The sequence below is a fragment of the Trachypithecus francoisi genome, unplaced genomic scaffold (genome assembly GCF_009764315.1).
Source record: "Trachypithecus francoisi isolate TF-2019V2 unplaced genomic scaffold, Tfra_2.0 Lachesis_group15, whole genome shotgun sequence".
NCBI lineage: Eukaryota > Metazoa > Chordata > Mammalia > Primates > Cercopithecidae > Trachypithecus > Trachypithecus francoisi.
Window position 1 is genome coordinate 111,840,699 of NW_022681460.1, and position 17,715 is coordinate 111,858,413.

Below are 17,715 nucleotides of genomic sequence, written 5' to 3' on the forward strand. Positions count from 1 at the left end.
GCGGGGCTGGCCCTCAGCATAGTCCTCTCTGTTCCCACTCACCTGCTCTGCTAGCCCCAGATCCTGGCAGGAAGGGAGATTGGAGGGAGTGTCTGGAATCCAATCCCAGACCTTCCCTTGCAGACTTGCCTACCTGTCTGTGGTCTAGTGTGGAGATGAGGTCCAGGGTTTGGGAGGGGTGTGGGGACACATGTCTGCCAAGGCACTGAGCCCTCCCAGCTGGAAAATCCTCTGAGCCTGTAAGAGAACACAGCCAGCATGGACACACCCTTACCCTTAGTCTCAGTTCCCACCAAGACACAGAGCATTTCCTGTGCCTTTTCCGCTATTTCACAACCTGCCTTTTCTTCCTCACCAAGGTAGAGGCTTCTTCTCCTGCCCGAAGCCAGACAGCTGGCTCCAGCCTCTCCTGCTCAGCGCCATGGCTAAGACCCCTAGTGACCATCTGCTGTCCACCCTGGAGGAGCTGGTGCCCTATGACTTTGAGAAGTTCAAGTTCAAGCTGCAGAACACCAGTGTGGAGAAGGAGCACTCCAGGATCCCCCGGAGCCAGATCCAGAGAGCCAGGCCAGTGAAGATGGCCAGTCTGCTGGTCACCTACTACGGGGAAGACTACGCTGTGCAGCTGACCCTGCAGGTCCTGCGGGCCATCAACCAGCGCCTGCTGGCTGAGGAGCTCCACAGGGCAACCATTCAGGGTAAGCGGGCCCAGGCCGCCTCCTCACCCAGCGCTGAGGGCTGGTTGCTTTGTGGGAAAAGGGACCAGGAGCTCAGAGCAGCTCACTCTGACTTGGGGGTTGGGAGTCTCAGGTCTACCAAGATCCAGGTGACTTTAGTTCAGGAACGTCCCTTCCTTCACTCTGGCTTTTGGCACTGGGTTAGTAAACTTCCTTAAGGCTCCCAATGGGTTTTTGAAGAAGCAGGTCAGGGTCAGGAAAGGCAGGAGCTGGAGCACCTGTTCTTTGAGATTTCTTCACTTCATTTATGATTAACACTCATGTCAGACAAACATCTCTAGGTTAGCAAAAAGGGATTGCTATGCAATCATATGAACGGGGTTGGTATAGAATCTTCTCAGTGCTGTTTACCATGTTGGCCAGGCTGGTCTCAAACTCCTGACCTCAAGTGATCCTCCCGCCTCAGCCTCCCAAAGTGCTGGGATTTCAGGCATGGACCACTGTGCCTGGCTTATTTTTATTTTTGAAACGTATAATCTGGGTTTTGCTGACCTGTATAAGATCTTATTTGAAACAGTTGTCCTGCTTAAAACGTTTGAAAAGTATTATTTGAGAAATACATGGTGGCTCACACTTATAGTCTCAGCACTCTGGGAGGCTAAAGTGGGTAGATTGCTAGAGCTCAGGAGTTCGAGACCAGCCTGGCCAACATGGTGAAACCCTGTCTCTACCAAAAATACAAAAAAATGAGCCAGGCGTGGTGGCACACACCTGTATTCTCAGCTATTGAAAAAACAGAAAACAGGCTGAGGTGAGAGGATCGCTTGAGCCTGGGAGGCAGAGGTTGCAGTGAGCCGAGATCACATCAGGGCCACAGAGCAAGATCCTGTCTCAAAAAATAAAATGAGAGAGAGAAATATATTGCAACATCAAGCATGTTCTTACTGAATGGTAATTGACTGCCGTTGTCTAGGAAGTCCTGAACTTTTGTTTTTGAGATGGAGTCTCGCTTTGTCACTCAGGCTGGAGAGCAGTGGCGCGATCTCAGCTCACTGCAACCTCCACATCCCAGGCTCAAGCGATTCTCATGCCTCAGCCTCCAGAGTAGCTGGGACTACAGGTGCACACCACCATGTCTGGCTAAGTTTCGTATTTTTAGTAGGAACGTGGTTTTGCCATTTGGCCAGGCTGGTCTCGAACTCCTGACCTCAAATAATCCTCCCAATTTGGCCTCCTGAGAAGCTAGGATTACAGGCATATGCCACCACGGTCAGCTTATTTTTGTATTTTTAGTAGAGATGGGGTTTCACCCTGCTGGTCTTGAACTCCTGACCTCAGGTGATCCTCCCACCTCAACCTCCCAGAGTGCTGGGAATACAGGCATGAGCCACCATGGCCGGCCCGTTTTTTCCTCCATTTCTAAACTTTAATATCCATGGGGATTCTCTCTCCTCTCCCCTGAATCTTGGGCCCTAAACATGGGACAGCTTCATGACTGCAGCTGGTTGTCTTTCCAGAATATTCCACACAAGAAAATGGCACAGACGATTCCGCAGCGTCCAGCTACCTGGAGGAGAACAAGCCCGGGAGCCTGAAGACTCCAGACCACCCCGAGGGGAAGGAGGGAAAGGAGGGGAACGGCCCTCGGTCGTGCGGGGACTGGGCTGCCAGCCTGCGGTACAGCCAGCCCGAGGCCGGGAGGGGGCTGTCGAGGAAGCCCTTGAGCAAACGCAGAGAAAAAGCCTCGGAGGGCCTGGACGCGCTGGGCAAGCCTCGGACCCGGAGCCCGGCCCTGCCGGGCGGGAGAAGCCCCGGCCCCTGCAGGGCGCCAGAGCGGGGCCAGGCCGAGGTCCTCCTGCGCAGGAACTCCAGCTCCGCGGGGAGGCTGCAGGGGCTGGCGGGGGGCGCGCCGGGGCGGAAGGAGTGCAGGCTCTTCGAAGTGTGCCTGCCCTCGGGAAAGAAGCGGCCTAAAAGCCTTGAGCTCACCATTTCCACAGGGGAGAAGGCGCCCCCAAATCCAGAAACTCTCCTGACCGTAGAGGAAACGACAGCTGCGAATCCGGACTCGGCAACAGCCGCCCAGGCAAGGCGCACTCCGGCTGGAGGGGCGTCTGCGGACCTGGAGGAAGGCCCTGGGAATCCAGAACATTCGGTCACCGGTAAATTGTGTTCTTTCCTACTTTATATCGGCTGCAAAGAAAGAACAGCTGGTCGGGCACGATAGCTCACGCTTGTAATCCCAGCGCTTTGGGAGGCCAGGGCGGGAGGATTGCTGAGGCCAAGAATTTGAGACCAGTCTGGTGAACATAGTGAGACCCCCGCCATGTCTATAAATAAAATTTAAAAAATAAAAACCCAAAGGTTGGACAGGGCGCCATAGCTCACGCCTGTAATCCCAGAGCTTTGAGTGGCCTGCACGGGAGGATCTCTTGACCCCAGGAGTTCCATACTAGCCTAGGCAACACAGTGAGACCCCATCTCTACAAAAAATACAATAGTGGCACACGCCTGTAGTCCCAGCTGCTCGGGCTCACTTGAGCAGGGGGAGTTCCAGGCTACAGTGAGCTGAGATCATGCCAATGCACTCCAGCCTGAGCAACGTAGCGAGATTCCACTTCTACAAAACTAAAAAAAAAAAATTAGCTGGGTGTGGTGGCACACGCCTGTAATTCTAGCTACTCGAGAAGCTGAGGCAGGAGGATTGCTTGAGCCAGGGAGTTCCAGGCCTCAGTGAGCTGAGGTTGTGCGGCACTGCACTCCAGCCTGGGCAACACAACAAGACCCTGTCTCTTAAACGTTTTGCGGGGGAAAAAAAAGAAAGAATGTCCAATTGAAAAAGGCAGTCAGGTTTTATTCAGTGGCCAAAGAATAGAGAAGGGGAGCTCACCTCTGCAGGCACCTGCTTGCCAGGGATGGGAGGCAGGGGGATTTTAGAGTCCCAGGAGGGGAAGGGAGGTAGGTAAGCAGGTCCAGGGCAGGATTCCATACATGAAGGCGCTGTCCCCAGCGTGCTTTTTCCTACATCGCATGGCCATCTTCTTTTAGGGGAGGGGCCGTTAGCCTTACAATGATGTGTAAATGATCTAAAGGTAACTGGAAGTTACCTGTTCCAGTTTGCACTGGTTTTGCTCTGATCTTAACTTCCTCTGGTTTTTGGCAAGGGATCAGGCGGCTCCAGGCCATCTAGATTTTTTAAAGCAGCTGTCCCTATAGGTAAAGAGACCAGAGAAAAACTGTGAAAGAAAAATGCCACCAGTTTTTTTTTTTTTTTTTTGAGACAGAGTCTCAGTCTGTCTCCCATGCTGGAGTGCAGTAGTGTGATCACAGCTTACTGCACCCACAACCTCCTGGGCTCAAGCGATCCTCCCACCTCAGCCTTCCGAGTAGCTGGAACTATAGGTGCTCACCACCACACTGGTTAATTTTTTTTTTTTTTTTGTATTTTTTGTAGAGAGGAGGGCTCGCTATGTTGCCCAGGCTGGTTTTGAACTCCTGGGCTTAAGCAATCTACCTGCCTTAGCCTCTAAAAGTGATAGGATTACAGGTGTGAGCCACTACACCCAGCCTATGGAACACACTTTCTAATACATTGTTGGCTGGAGAGGAGAAATCACAGCATTCAAAGAGGAAAAATAGAACTGGGGGTCCAGGCCAGGTGCGGTGGCTCATGCCTGTAATCCCAGCACTTTGGGAGGCCAATGGGGGCGGATCACCTGAGGTCAGGAGTTCGAGACCAGCCTGCCAACATGGTGAAACCCCATCTCTACTAAAAATTCTAAATTTTCCGGGCGTAGGGGCGGGTGTCCATAATCCCAGCTACTCAGGAGGCTGAGGCAGGAGAATTACTTGAACCCAGGAGGCAGAGGTTGCAGTGAGCCGAGATCACGCCATTGCACTCCAACCTGGGCAACAAAAGCAAAACTCTGTCTAAAAAAAAAAAAAAAAAAAAAATTTGGGGGTCCAGGGACCCCTGAGACCTGGGAGGGAACAGGACATGGTGTGCTGCATAAGCCTTCAAATCCAGAAGTCCCTGGGTCTTCTGGTGAGAAAGGACCCTGGGATCTGGAAAACCTAGCATCCTTAGGAATAGTGACCTGAAAAGTACTAAAGTACTTCCCCCCTAATTTTCTTTTATCCCCACTGTATTTTTTTTAATTTTTATTATATATATATATTTTTAGATATGGGGTCTCGCTATGTTGCCCAGACTGGTCTCGAACTCCTGATCTCAAACAATCCTCCCATCTTTGCCTCCCAAACTGCTGGGATTATAGGTGTGAGCCACTGCACCGGATCCCCACTGTATTTCTATAATTGGGATTCCTGGGTCCCTCCTGGGGCCAGTTTGTTAATCTGGTGCAGGCTTAGACCCTGAAAAATGCATATATGCACAGCTTCACAAATGTCACATCAAATTTCAGGTAGTTCTTGGACACTCTGAAGTCCATCTTTAGAATCCAAGGGCTTTGTGGACACCAGGAAGAAAATCTGGGGAAGACTGGTTAAAAATACTGCCTCTCACAATAACCTCACAGCAATGTGTCATAATGGGGTTGAGATTCTACCATTTGCCTTTCCTGAACAGAAAGGAAAGCCTATTGGCTAACGTTCTAATTATCTACTGCTGAGGTAGTCATTAAAATTATGTTTGGTTGTGAATAATAGAAACACCCAAATAACAGTAACCTCAACAGAAAAGAAGTTTGTGCCTCCTTCACATAAATAATACACAGGCAGTCCCAGGCAGATCCGTGGGCCGGGACCCTGGGATCTTGCTGTTGCTCTGCTCCACCAAGTTTGTCCTCAAGCTCGTGCTCTCAGAAGGTGACGTCCTCATGCCAGGCAGCAAGATGGAGGAACAGAGGGGAATAGTATCCCTTAGGGAAGGCTTTAGAAATTTCTAGAAGCTGCTTGTAGATCCCTCCATTTACATCCCTTTGGTCATATTATGGTCAAACAGCCACACCTAACTGCAAAGGAGGCTGAGAAATGCAGAGCATTTGGGGGGCAATGGGAAGAAGGGAAGCAGTCCTGTGGACAATTAATTCTATCATGAAAGAAGGAGGAAGAATAACTTCTGGTGGCTACTAGCAGTCTCATTTACAGATGTGCTATGAATTTCTGGGACACCGTGAGGTAAGGAGGTAGGAGGGGCTAAAGGATTGAGTGTGTTTCTATATCTTTTTTTTTTTTTTTTTTTGAGATGGAGTCTCACTTGGTCACCAAGACTGGAGAGCAGTGGCGTGATCTCGGCTCACTGCAAACTCCGTCTCCCAGGTTCAAGCAATTCTCCTGCCTTAGCTTCCCAAGTAGCTGTGATTACAGGTGCCCACCACCACGCCTGGCTAATTTTTGTATTTTTAGTAGAGACAGGTTGTCACCATCTTGGCCAGGGTGGTCTTGAACTCCTGACCTCATGATCCACCTGCCTCAGCCTCCCAAAGTCCTGGGATTACAGGTGTGAGCCACTGCGCTTGGCCATGTGTTTCTGTTTCTTCTTGTATCTCCTGGCATGTCTGCTTATGAAGTTGCAATTAGAGTCTTGGGGTAGAGCTATTCATAACTGTTATGTCTTCATGAGTTCCACTCTTTAGCCCTATAATGCCCCCCTTCTGTGCTTTTTCTTTTAAGACAGCATCTCACTCTGTTGCCCAGGCTGGAGTGCAGTGGTGCAGTCCTAGCTCACTGCAGCGTCGACCTCCTAGGTTCAAGCAATCTTCCTGTCTCAGCCTCCCAAGTAGATGGGATTAGAGGTGTGCACCACCATACCTGGCTAATTTTTTAATTTTTTGTAGAGATGGGCTCTTGCCATGTTGCCCAGGGTGGTCTCAAACTCCTGAGCTTAGGCAATCCTCCCACCTCGGCCTCCCAAAGCGCTGGGATTATAGGCATGAGCCACCACACAGCCCCTTTTTTGCTTTTATTGAATGGTTATTGAACTCAGATGTGAGCAGTGGTCTATTTATTCCTTCATTCAATACTAGTTTTCCAAATGCTTACATTTGCCGGGTACTCTGCTAGGGGCTGGGATCCAGCTGGGGGCGAGGCACACAAGTCACCATCCCCTGGGAGCCTCCACTCACGTTATGGGCAGCCAGGGATGGGTTCAAGTGGCAAAGGAACACTGGTCAGAATGTCTCTTTCCTTGGCATCACCTGCTAGATCCATGTCTGTGCAGGAGGAATAGCACAAGGCCATGGATCTGTCTTTAGGATAAATGCCCAAGAATTCCAAGTCTCAGGAACGTCTGAGGTCTAGCCCTTAGCTCTCAGGCCCAGTGGCCTGTTTGCTGCCTCACTGGATGGAAGTCGGAGGAGGACAAGCTAGGAAGTGGGCAGTCTAACCAAGAACTCACAGGTCTCAGGCAAGGGCTGTTTCTGCTGTGCTTTGTGATACCCCTGTGTAAACAACTTGGGTTTGCCATTCAGGGGATTTTTCCACTGCATGTCCCCAGGAAGGCCACCAGACAAGGCTGCGAGTCCCCGTTGCCACGCCCAGGAAGGAGACCCTGTTGGCGCTATCTGTGTGCGTGATTCCTGCAGCTGCCCCGAGGCAGCCTCTGGGCACCCCCAGGCCTCAGGCAGCCGCTCACCTGACTGCCCCCGGTGCCAGGCCTTCCATGAAAGGAAGAGCATGGGAAGTCTAAGCCCCCAGCCCCTTCCACAGTGTAAGCGCCACATGAAGCAGGTCCAGCTGCTCTTCTGTGAGGATCACCGTGAGCCCATCTGCCTCATCTGCAGTCTGAGTCAGGAGCATCGAGGCCACCGGGTACGCCCCATTGAGGAGGCTGCCCTGGAACACAAGGTAGGCACTCCCTGCCTGTGGGCCCTTCTCTGCCAGGCACTTGGACACACTGGGCCTTGCTTCATTTTCCCAACAACTCTGGGATGTTGGTGCATTAGCCAGCATTCCTGGGCTGGAAATGGCTAGAACACAATATAAACCAGTCCAGCAAAGAGGGGAGTTACAGGTTTATGTTGCTCAGAGATCCAGGGGGAGCTAGTTTCAGGTATAGCTAAATCCAGAAGCCCAGAGGAAGTGCCTCTCAGCTCTGCTGCCTTTGGCGATGCAGCCATTCCTCCCTCCTCTTTTCTGAGCACCCCTCCCATGCTGCTGGCAGCAACACCCTCAGCCTTGCTACCAGAAGGAGATGTTCCCTTCCAGAATTGGCACCAGCTAAAGATGGCAGGAGCCAAATTCAAGCTTTTCAACAAGTGCTGTTTTTCCAGAAGCAAATTCAGAAGCAGCTGGAGCATCTGAAGAAGCTGAGAAAATCAGGGGAGGAGCAGCGATCCTATGGGGAGGGGAAGGCAGTGAACTTTCTGGTAAGGACAGTCGTGGCCGGTGGTCCATCCTTCCCTGGGAGGAGGGTGAGAAGAGTGAGCAGGGGTCCCCGAGATTCTGCTGTGGTTCACAGGGCAGCAGGGATGGCCACCTCCTCTCAGGGTGCAGAGGGGTAACCAGCAGCCAAGGGTGAACTCATCCCTGTAGAGGGAGACCACCCCCAGCAGGCAGGGGTCACCTCTGAGGATCCTGTCATGCTTTCTCATACTCACCAGAAGATAGTATACAGCAACCTATGCCGGTGACTGTCGCAGGAAGATGGGATTGAGGAAAGGGGAGGAGAACGCCACATTTTTTTTTTTTTGAGACGGAGTCTCGCTCTGCCACCCAGGTGCAGTGGCATGATCTTGGCTCACTGCACCTCTGCCTCCCGGGTTTAAGCGATTCTCCTGCTTCAGTCTGCTGGGTAGCTGGGACTACAGGCGCCCACCACTATGCCCGGCTATTTTTTGTAATTTTAGTAGAGATGGGGTTTCACCATGTTGGTCAGGCTGTTCTCGAACTCCTGACCTCATAATCCGCCCACCTTGGCCTCCCAAAGTACTGGGATTACAGACATGAGCCATCGCGACCGGCCAAGAACACTTTTAACTTTAAAATTCTCCTCTGTTTTTTTTTTTTTCCCAAGGTGGAGTCTCACTCTGTTGCCCAGGCTGGAGTCCAGTGGCACAATCTTGGCTCGCTCCAACCTCCACCTCCCAGGTTCAAGCAATTCTCCTGCCTCAGCCTCCTGAGTGGCTAGAATTACAGGCGCTTGTCACCGTGCCCGGCTAATTTTTGTATTTTTAGTAGAGACAGGGTTTCCCCATGTTGGCCAGGCTTGTGAGAGCAGCCTGAGACTCCTGACCTCAGGTGATCCACCTGCCTCGGCCTCCTAAAATGCTAGGATTACAGACATGAGCCATTGCACCCAGCCCAAATTTCCCCATTTTATAAAACAACATTTATATTGGATTAGGGACCCACCCAACTCCAGTAGGACCACATCTTAACTAATTACATCTGCAAGAACTCTATCTCCAAATAAGATCACATTCTGAGTACTGGGGGTTAGGACTTCAACATGTAAATTTTGGAGGGGACACAGTTAAACCTTAACACCAGGTTTGAGGACATTTTCCCAGAGCTAGTCCCAGCCATGCTCAGTCTGTTCTGGAAGGTTCCAGACAGTATTGCCCTCTGCTCTGGAATCTAGGCCTCGAAGAGGCAGCATAAGCCCACCTTTTATCCACCTCCAGGAGGTGAGCCTCTGGGGGTTCCTGGACATACACGTCCACCCAAAGCACAGATCCCCATACCTCCCTGTCCTCTGCTCCCCAGGAACAAACTGAAGCGCTGAAGCAGCGGATGCAGAGGAAGCTGCAGCAGGTGTACCACTTTCTGGAGCAGCAAGAGCATGTCTTTATGGCCTCGCTGGAGAATGTGGGCCAGATGGTTGGGCAGATCAGGAAGGCATATGACACCCGCATATCCCAGGACATCGCCCTGCTTGACACGCTGATTGGGGAACTGGAGGCCAAGCAGTGCCAGTCGGAATGGGAGCTTCTGCAGGTGGGTGTGCCTGGACCTGGCTTTCTTGGGTCCCCTGTGCCCATCAGGATGCCTCAGACTCCCAGCTCTGCCATCAGCTGTGCGGGAACCAGTGGGTGAAGCCCCTAAGGCCTAGGATAGGACTTGGTCTTGGTGACCCACAATGCCTCTTGTGCCCAGACCCCTTTGACCAGGTCTCTCAGGAGCCCAGGGTGGCCCAGCATCCAGGGGATCCCTGCCATTTCCCAGAAGGGATCAGCAGGGCTTGAGGGTCATTCCATTGCAGGCCTCGCCACCTGGGATGCCTGAATCTCTGTGGTTAGAATTAGAATTGAAGAAGGGTGCTCCACTTCCCCTGACACCCTAGGGCAGGGAGCCCTGGTAAGTGCAGGGGGGAGCTAAAAGTCCAGGAGCCTAGGAGTAGAGGCCACGTATCAGCACAGCCTCTAGGAGCCTGATAATGGACAGTTTCCTTCTTTTCTCTCCTAGGACATCGGAGACATCTTGCACAGGTACAGCAAGGTCCTATGGTGTACCCTGGGGTGTCTTGCAGGAAGCATTTGGGGGAGACAGTCCCAGAAGGGACCTGGGAGGGAGATGTTCCCAACACTGGGGTCTGTGATTCCAGACTCCTCCCTTTTTCTGCAGGTTCCCAAAGCCTCTGGATTTGCGTAGGGAGAAGGGGATCTGGTCAGCAGGGAGGCTGACCAGGTGTGGAGCTGCAGACTGGGAAGGGTGAATTCAGCCCATCCTAAGATGGAGGCTCCCTAAGAAACTTTCCGAGTGCATTGTGTCCCGTGCAATTCACCTTATGAAAACTGCCCCTTCAGGCCTACTGGTGGCCTTGGGAAGTTTGTTTGGAGTGAAGCTGGGTTGAGCCCAACAGGAAGGGGAGGGAAGGGACAGGAAGAGGCTAAGCCTTAAAATCACCTGGGAGCTTTACAAAATCCTGATGTCCTTTTGTGGCTGGCTTCTTCACTTAGCATAATGTCCTCAGGCTTCATCCATGTTGTAACGTGTATCAGAATTTATTTTCTTTTTATGGCTGAATAGTAGTCAATTGTGTGTTCATACTACATTTCGTTTATCCACTCATGGACATTGGGACTTTTTCTAACTTTTGGTTTGTGAATAATGTTGCTATGAACATGGACATACAAATATCTACTTGAGACCCTGCTTTCAGTTATTTTGGGTACATACCCAGAAGTGGAATTGCGGGACCATGTGGTCATTCTGTGTTTAATTTTTTTTGAGGAACCACCATCCTGATTCCCACAGGGGCTGCATTGCTTCCCATTTCCACCAGCAGTTCACAAGGGCTCCAGTTTCTCCACATCTTTGCCATCACTTATTTTCTTGTTTCTCTCTCTCTCTTTCGTTTTTTTGGAGACAGAGCCTTACTCTGTCATCCAGGTTGGAGTGCAGTGGCGTCATCTATGGCTCACTACAACCTCTGCCTCCCAGGTTCAAGGCATTCTCCCACCTCAGCCTCCCTAGTAGCTGGGACTACAGGAGCGCGCCACCATGCCCAGCTAATTTTTTTGGTAGAGACAGGGTTTCACCATGTTACCCAGGCTGTTCTCAAACTTCTGACCTCAAGTGATCCACCCGACTTGGCCTCCCAAAGCGCTGGAATTACAGACGTGGGGCCACTGCGCCCAGCCATTTCTCTCTCTCTCTCTCTCTCTCTTTTCTTCCTGAGACAAGGTCTCATTCCCATCACTCAAGCTGGAGAGCAGTGGCACAGTCACGGATCACTGCAGGCTCAACTTCCTGGGCTCAGGTGATTCTCCTACCTCAGCCTCCTGAGTAGCTGGGACTACAGGCATGTGCTACCACTTCCAGCTACTTTTTTATATTTTTAATAGAGACAGGGTTTTGCCATGTTGCCCAGGCTGGACTTGAACTCCTGGGCTCAAGTGATCCAGCTGCCTTGGCCTCCTGAAGTGCTAGGATTACAGGCATGAGCTACCATACCTGGCCTATTTTCTCCTGTTGTTGCTGTTTTTATAATAGCATCCTAATGGATGTGAAGGGGTATTTTATTCTGTTTCTTTTTCATTAATTACCATTTTTATTTCAATAGAAAGAAAGGGATGTATAATCAATTTGACATAGATAATTCTGGTAGATAATATCAATGTCATTTTAAGTCCATTCTGAAAACTCCTTGTGGTTTTGATATCCATGTCTTTAAAGCGCCCCAGTACATGACAATCTGTGGCCAAAGTTGAGGACCAATATTTAGACCTCTGAATCCAGGGAAGACTTTTCTTTGTGTAGCTCAGGCTGGGCTAGGTGTGCCCTGTGGAGAATGTAGATCATTTCCAGCTCACGGGTACTTGGGCCATCCCCTCGTTCCAGCCCTTTCTGGTCAACAGTCTTTTGTCTCTAGGGCTAAGACAGTGCCTGTCCCTGAACGGTGGACCACTCCTCAAGAGATGAAACAGAAGATCCAAGTGCTCCACCAGAAGTCAGAGTTTGTGGAGAAGAGCGCAAAGTACTTCTTAGGTAGATGGGCTTGGGAGAGGATTGGAGGTGCATGCTTGCTTCCTCCCTAAGATTCACATAGCTCAGGGCCCCTCACTTCCCTCCTCCTCCTCCCCTGGTCTTGCTGACCTGCCTTCAACCTCTCTTCCATCTGTCCCTGGCTGAGGGACCTAACTCCAGCTTCTCTCTGTTCCCTTTCCCACATTTTAGAAACCCTGCGTTCAGAAATGGAAATGTTCGATGGTGAGTCCAGCGGTAATGGTGTGTGCTGGCCTGGGATTGTTGCAGTGTTTCCTTGTGCTGTTGACTTGAGGGGCCCTATTTAGAAGACAAAAAAACCCAAAAACACCTGGAGCAAAGGCAGGAGAAAGGTCATGGCAGGCCCCCCAGGCTCTGTGCATGACTGCATGACTCATTGGCTGAGTTGACTCATTAGACCACAGTCCCCAACATGACCTGGGTTCCTGGGAGGAACAGGATTATACCCAACATAGCATGCAGGGCCCTAAGCAGGGGGTTCCCTGTCTTTCCTTGTTGTCGGGACATTGTAATTTAGCCCCTCTGAATACGAACGCTCAGGACTTTTTTCCCTATCTCATTTTCTCTGTAGTTCCAGAGCTGATTGGCGCTCAGGCACATGCCGGTAAGTGCCCAGATCAAGGCAAGTGGCCCTGGCCTGCTGGATCCCTATGCTCTCCCCCACCACGTTCGAGAATAACTGCCCTGTCCCTGTTTCCTGCAGGTGGGGATAACCCTGTAGGGATGTTGCCCATGGGCCCCTAGCTAGGTATTCAAATTTTCTTTGCAGTTAATGTGATTCTGGATGCAGAAACCGCTTACCCCAACCTCGTCGTCTCTGATGATCTGAAGAGTGTTAGACTTGGAAACAAGCGGGAGAGGCTGCCTGATGGCCCGCAAAGATTTGACAGCTGCATCGTTGTTCTGGGCTCTCCGAGCTTCCTCTCCGGCCACCATTACTGGGAGGTGGAGGTCGGAGACAAGACAGCGTGGATCCTGGGAGCCTGCAAGGCATCCATAAGCAGGAAAGGGAACATGACTCTGTCGCCAGAGAATGGCTACTGGGTGGTGATAATGATGAAGGAAAATGAGTACCAGGCATCCAGTGTTCCCCCAACCCGCCTGCTAATAAAGGTGCCTCCCAAGCGTGTGGGCATCTTTGTGGACTACAGAGTTGGAAGCATTTCCTTTTACAACGTGACAGCCAAATCCTGCATCTATACATTCACCAGCTGCTGTTTCTCTGAGCCCCTTCAACCTATCTTCAGCCCTGGGACACATGATGGAGGGAAGAACACAGCTCCTCTGACTATCTGTCCAGTGGGTGGTCAGGGGCCTGACTGAATGCCCAATACTGCATCTCTCCTCCAGCTTCTGGCCTTGTATCTTGCATTCACATACTCAACAGTCACGGAATGCCACCTGGGTGCCAGCTGCTATAGGAAATGCAACGAATAACAAAATAGTTACTGTGCCCATGGAGCCTACCCGATTATAGCAGAGCTAAGTTAGGAACGAACGTATTAGTAAATCTGGTGAAGAAGTGTACTGATGACACACCATGGATTTCAGAGGAGGAAGTCCAGGGTCGTTGCATAATCCATCCCTGGTGAATGGTACTCTCAGGTGCTCCTGAACAGAAGATTTGGCCCTCATTTTCCCTCAGAACCCCACGGCAAGGACATGTCTCCTGGTTCTCTCTGCTTCTGTCTTGAGGACATGGGAAGTCTAGAGAAACACAAGCAGACTGGATTGGGATAGAAGTATTTGTGTATCCGGATTAATGAACTATGATTTTTTTTTTTTGAGACGGGATCTTGCTTTGTCGCCCAGGCTAGAGTGCAGTGGCACTATCTCAGCTCACTGCAACCTCCACCTCCCAGGTTCAAGTGATCCTCCTGCCTCAGCCTCCTGAGTAGCTGGGATTACAGGCACATGCCACCACAATAGGTAGTTTTCTTGTATTTTTAGTAGAGATGGGGGTTTCACCATGTTAGCCAGGCTGGTCTCGAACTCCTGACCTCAGGTGATCCACCCGCCTTGGCCTCTCAAAGTGCTGGGATTATAGGCATGAGCCACCCCACCTTTTTTTTTTTTTTTTTTTTTTTGAGATGAAGTTTTGCTCTTGTTGCCCAGGCTGGAGTGCAGTGGCGCAATCCTGGCTCACTGCAACCTCCGTCTCCCGGGTTCAAGAGATTCTCCTGCCTCGGCCTCCCAAGTAGCTGGGATTATAGACGCCTGCCACCATGCCTGGCTAATTTTTTGCATTTTTAGTAGACATGAGGTTTCATCACGTTGACCAGGCTGGTCTCAAACTCCTGACGTCAGATGACCCACCCACCTCACCCTCCCAAAGTGCAGGGATTATAGGCATAAGCCACCATGCCTGGCCATGATTCTTGAGAGAATTGACTGGGCCTCATAAATAAAAAATTTAGAAAATCTGGTCATTTGCATTTGTCACTCAATCACTGTGGAATCCCATTTCCCGGCTGTATTTCATGAAGCAGATGGGACTACTGTATGGAAAAACATTTGGCATGTATTCCAAGTGTCAGATTATTCTGTCTTGGTTTGTATGGGAAAATCTTGGGTTGTGGAATATTAGGTTCTACTTCACACACATCCCGTGCATTGTCCTTCATTTAAAGAGATGTAAAGGGGCCGGGCATGGTGACTCACACCTGTAATCTCAGCATTTTGGGAGGCAAAGACAGGTGGACCGCCTGAGCCCAGGGATTCGAGACCAGCCTGGGCAATGCGGTAAAAACCCGTCTCTACAAAAAATACAAAAATTAGTCATAGGGATGGGGGTGGGAGGATGGCTTGAGCCCAGGAGATCGAGGCTGCAGCAGTGAACTGAGAATGGACCACTGCAATCCAGCCTGGGCAACAGAGTGAGTCCCTGTCTCCAAAAAAAGCTGGATGTAAGAAGAACAAAATCAAATGAACATTAAATTCCAAACTTCTATGCCAGCTCCTCTGTTTTCACTACTAGAGTCTAGATTGGACTCAGATACTCCATGGCTATGATGAGAGGAGGTAAACTTGCTGTGCTTTCCTCAAGGAGTTTTATTCTACAAGAGTAATCCACATCCTAGGAGAGTTCACATGACCTACGGCTTAGCTGTTCCCTATGGTGGGTCATGTATTACTCTCAATTCTCCCTTGTTATAAGCTTTTCATGAATATCTGTGTATATTTTCTACCCACCTCACCATATACGTATTTTTTCTCCTGTGTTATTCCTAAAATGGTTCCTGAATGTGAAATATCTGATAATGCTTGCTACAGGCTGCCACCCATCCTTTGCAAATATTTTTAAAATATTTCATGCCCAAAGCGATGACCACCATTTAAATTTTTTTTTTTTTTTTTTGCTAATTTAATAGGGATATAATGAGGCCTTACTTCTGTTTTATTTCATTACCTGTTAAGGAGGCTGTGAATTTTTCCATGTGACTTTCTGCTTTTTGCTTCATTCTATGGAAATTGTACAGTTCCTCTGAATACTTGCTATTTGGAATCTACATATTGAACTTTTTTTTGTTGTTGTTTGCTGTACTTCTTCATACACGTTTTAGGCTGGGTGTGGTGGCTCACACCTGCAATCCCAACAGTTTGGGAGCCGGAGGTGGGCAGATCGCTTGCATCCAGGAGTTCGAAACCAGCCTGGGCAACATGGCAAAACCTCGTCTCTACCAAAAAATAAAAATTATTAGCCAGGCATGGTGGTCAGCACCTGTAGTCCCAACTGCTCGGGAAGCTGAGGCAGGAGAATTGCTTGAGATTTGGAGGCAGAGGCTGCAGTGAGCCGAGATTGTGCCACTGCACTATCAGCAGCAGAGCAAGACCCTGTCTCAAAAAAAAAAGGAAAACAAAAACATAGATGTTTTAGATAGTACACATTTGAATCTGTCGGATGAAATTTCCCTGCCTAGTGGTTGTTTTATGGAGCTCTAAATCTATACCATAAAATGCATCCTTTTAAAGTGGAAAATTCAGTGTTTCTTATTATATGCATTGTGTGTATAAATATCACCACTATCCAATTCTAGAACATTTTGTCATATGTATTAGCAGTCACTCCCCATTCTCCCCCATTCCCCAGAGCATGCAAACCACTAAGCTACTTTCTGTCTCTATGGATTTGCCTATTCTGGACATAAGTGGAATCATACAATATGTGTTTTTTTTGTGACTGGCTTCTTTTGCTTAGTATGTTTTCATGGTTCATCCATGTTGTAGTATGTGTCAATGCTTTATCCTTTATCACTAAATAATCCATTATATGATTACATGTATATATCATTCTTGTTCATGCATTCATCACTTAGGGGACATTGGGTTGTTTCCACTTTTAGGCTAGTGTGAACATGTTTTTGTGTGAACACACATTTCCATTTCTTTTGAGTTTATACCTTGAAATTGAACTGCTTGTTCACATGGTAAGTATGTTAAGAAACTGCTGGCCAGGCGCGGTGGCTTATGCCTGTAATCCCAGCACTTTGGGAGGCCGAGGCAGGCGGATCACACGGTCAGGAGATCGAGACCATCCTGGCTAACATGGTGAAACCCCGTCTCTACTAAAAATACAAAAAAATTAGCCAGGCGTGGTGGTGGGCACCTGTAGTCCAGATACTCGGGAGGCTGAGGCAGGAGAATATCGTGAACCCGGGAGGCGGAGCTTGCAGTAAGCCGAGATCAGGCACACGCCTGTAGTCCCAGCTACTCAGGAGGCTGAAGCAAAAGAATTGCCGAGATCACGCCACTGCACTCCAGTCTGGGTGACAGAGGGAAACTCTGTCTCAAAAAAAAAAACTGCCAAACTGTTTTCCAGAGTAGCTGGACCATTTTATATTCCCACTAGCAATATAGGAGGGTTGCATTTCCTCCACATCCTCACCAATAACACTTTTATGGTATTTTTTATTATAGTATTTCTAGTGTGTGTGAAGTGGTATCTCATTTGGTTCTGATTTGCATTCAAGATCTTTTAAATAGGAAATTCTTTCTTCGCTTAGTTTTACTCCTAGATGATCAGATACTAAATTAACTCACCTTTCAAATAGTTCATTTTTTTCAACTACAAAAGGAACACTCGTTATTTGAAAATGCATGGATTTATAAAACATAAAAAGTGACAAATTCCCTCTAATCCTACTCCTGAGAGACAACCAATATTAACTCTCTCTCTCTCTTTTTTTTTTCCTGCCCCCTGGCCAACATTTCTGGAAAGCAACTGTTAATTTTTGTTATTGTATATTCCTCCAGTTAAAAAAAAAAAAAAGCCTAGGCTGGGCGCGGTGGCTCACACCTGTAATCCTAACACTTTGCGAGGCCGAGGTGGGTAGATCACGAAGTCAGGAGATTGAGACCATCCTGGCCAACATGGTGAAACCCCGTCTCTACTAAAAACACAAAAATTAGCCGGGTGTGGTGGCACACGCCTGTAGTCCCAGCTACTCAGGAGGCTGAGGCAAAAGAATTGCTTGAACCCAGGAGGTGGAGGTTGCAGTGGGCTGAGACCATGTCACTGCACTCCAACCTGGGCAACAGAGCAAGACTCCATCTCAAAAAAAAAGAGCCTAATATTTTATTTTTAAAACGACTTATTATACATACTGTTTTATAACTTGCCTTTTCACTTAAT

General features: G+C 49.3%; 1 protein-coding gene across 2 annotated transcripts; it reads left to right on the forward strand.

Moving 5' to 3' along the window:
* Window positions 1-341: 341 nt before the first annotated feature.
* Window positions 342-14,508, forward strand: MEFV (MEFV innate immuity regulator, pyrin). Of its 2 annotated transcripts, XM_033235991.1 has the most exons (10): window positions 342-698; window positions 2,195-2,836; window positions 7,132-7,481; window positions 7,907-8,002; window positions 9,342-9,572; window positions 10,041-10,063; window positions 11,950-12,065; window positions 12,255-12,287; window positions 12,655-12,687; window positions 12,853-14,508. In XM_033235991.1, the coding sequence occupies exons 1-10, from the start codon at window positions 422-424 to the stop codon at window positions 13,404-13,406; spliced, it is 2,355 nt and encodes a 784-aa protein (XP_033091882.1). In that variant the 5' UTR covers window positions 342-421; the 3' UTR covers window positions 13,407-14,508. The 2 variants fall into 2 exon arrangements, with proteins under 2 accessions (XP_033091882.1, XP_033091883.1); XM_033235992.1 differs by lacking the exon at window positions 7,907-8,002 and having other exon boundaries at window positions 12,853-13,961.
* The last annotated feature ends 3,207 nt before the right edge of the window (window positions 14,509-17,715 follow it).

What these genes read in the sequence shown, in the direction of transcription:
- MEFV (XM_033235991.1), top strand. Translation starts at nt 422, where the DNA reads ATGGCTAAGACCCCTAGTGACCATCTGCTGTCCACCCTGGAGGAGCTG. An exon ending in CCACAGGGCAACCATTCAGG is followed by an intron (nt 699 to 2,194) that starts GTAAGCGGGCCC and finishes TTGTCTTTCCAG; the next exon opens with AATATTCCACACAAGAAAAT. An exon ending in CGGAATGGGAGCTTCTGCAG is followed by an intron (nt 9,573 to 10,040) that starts GTGGGTGTGCCT and finishes TTTCTCTCCTAG; the next exon opens with GACATCGGAGACATCTTGCA.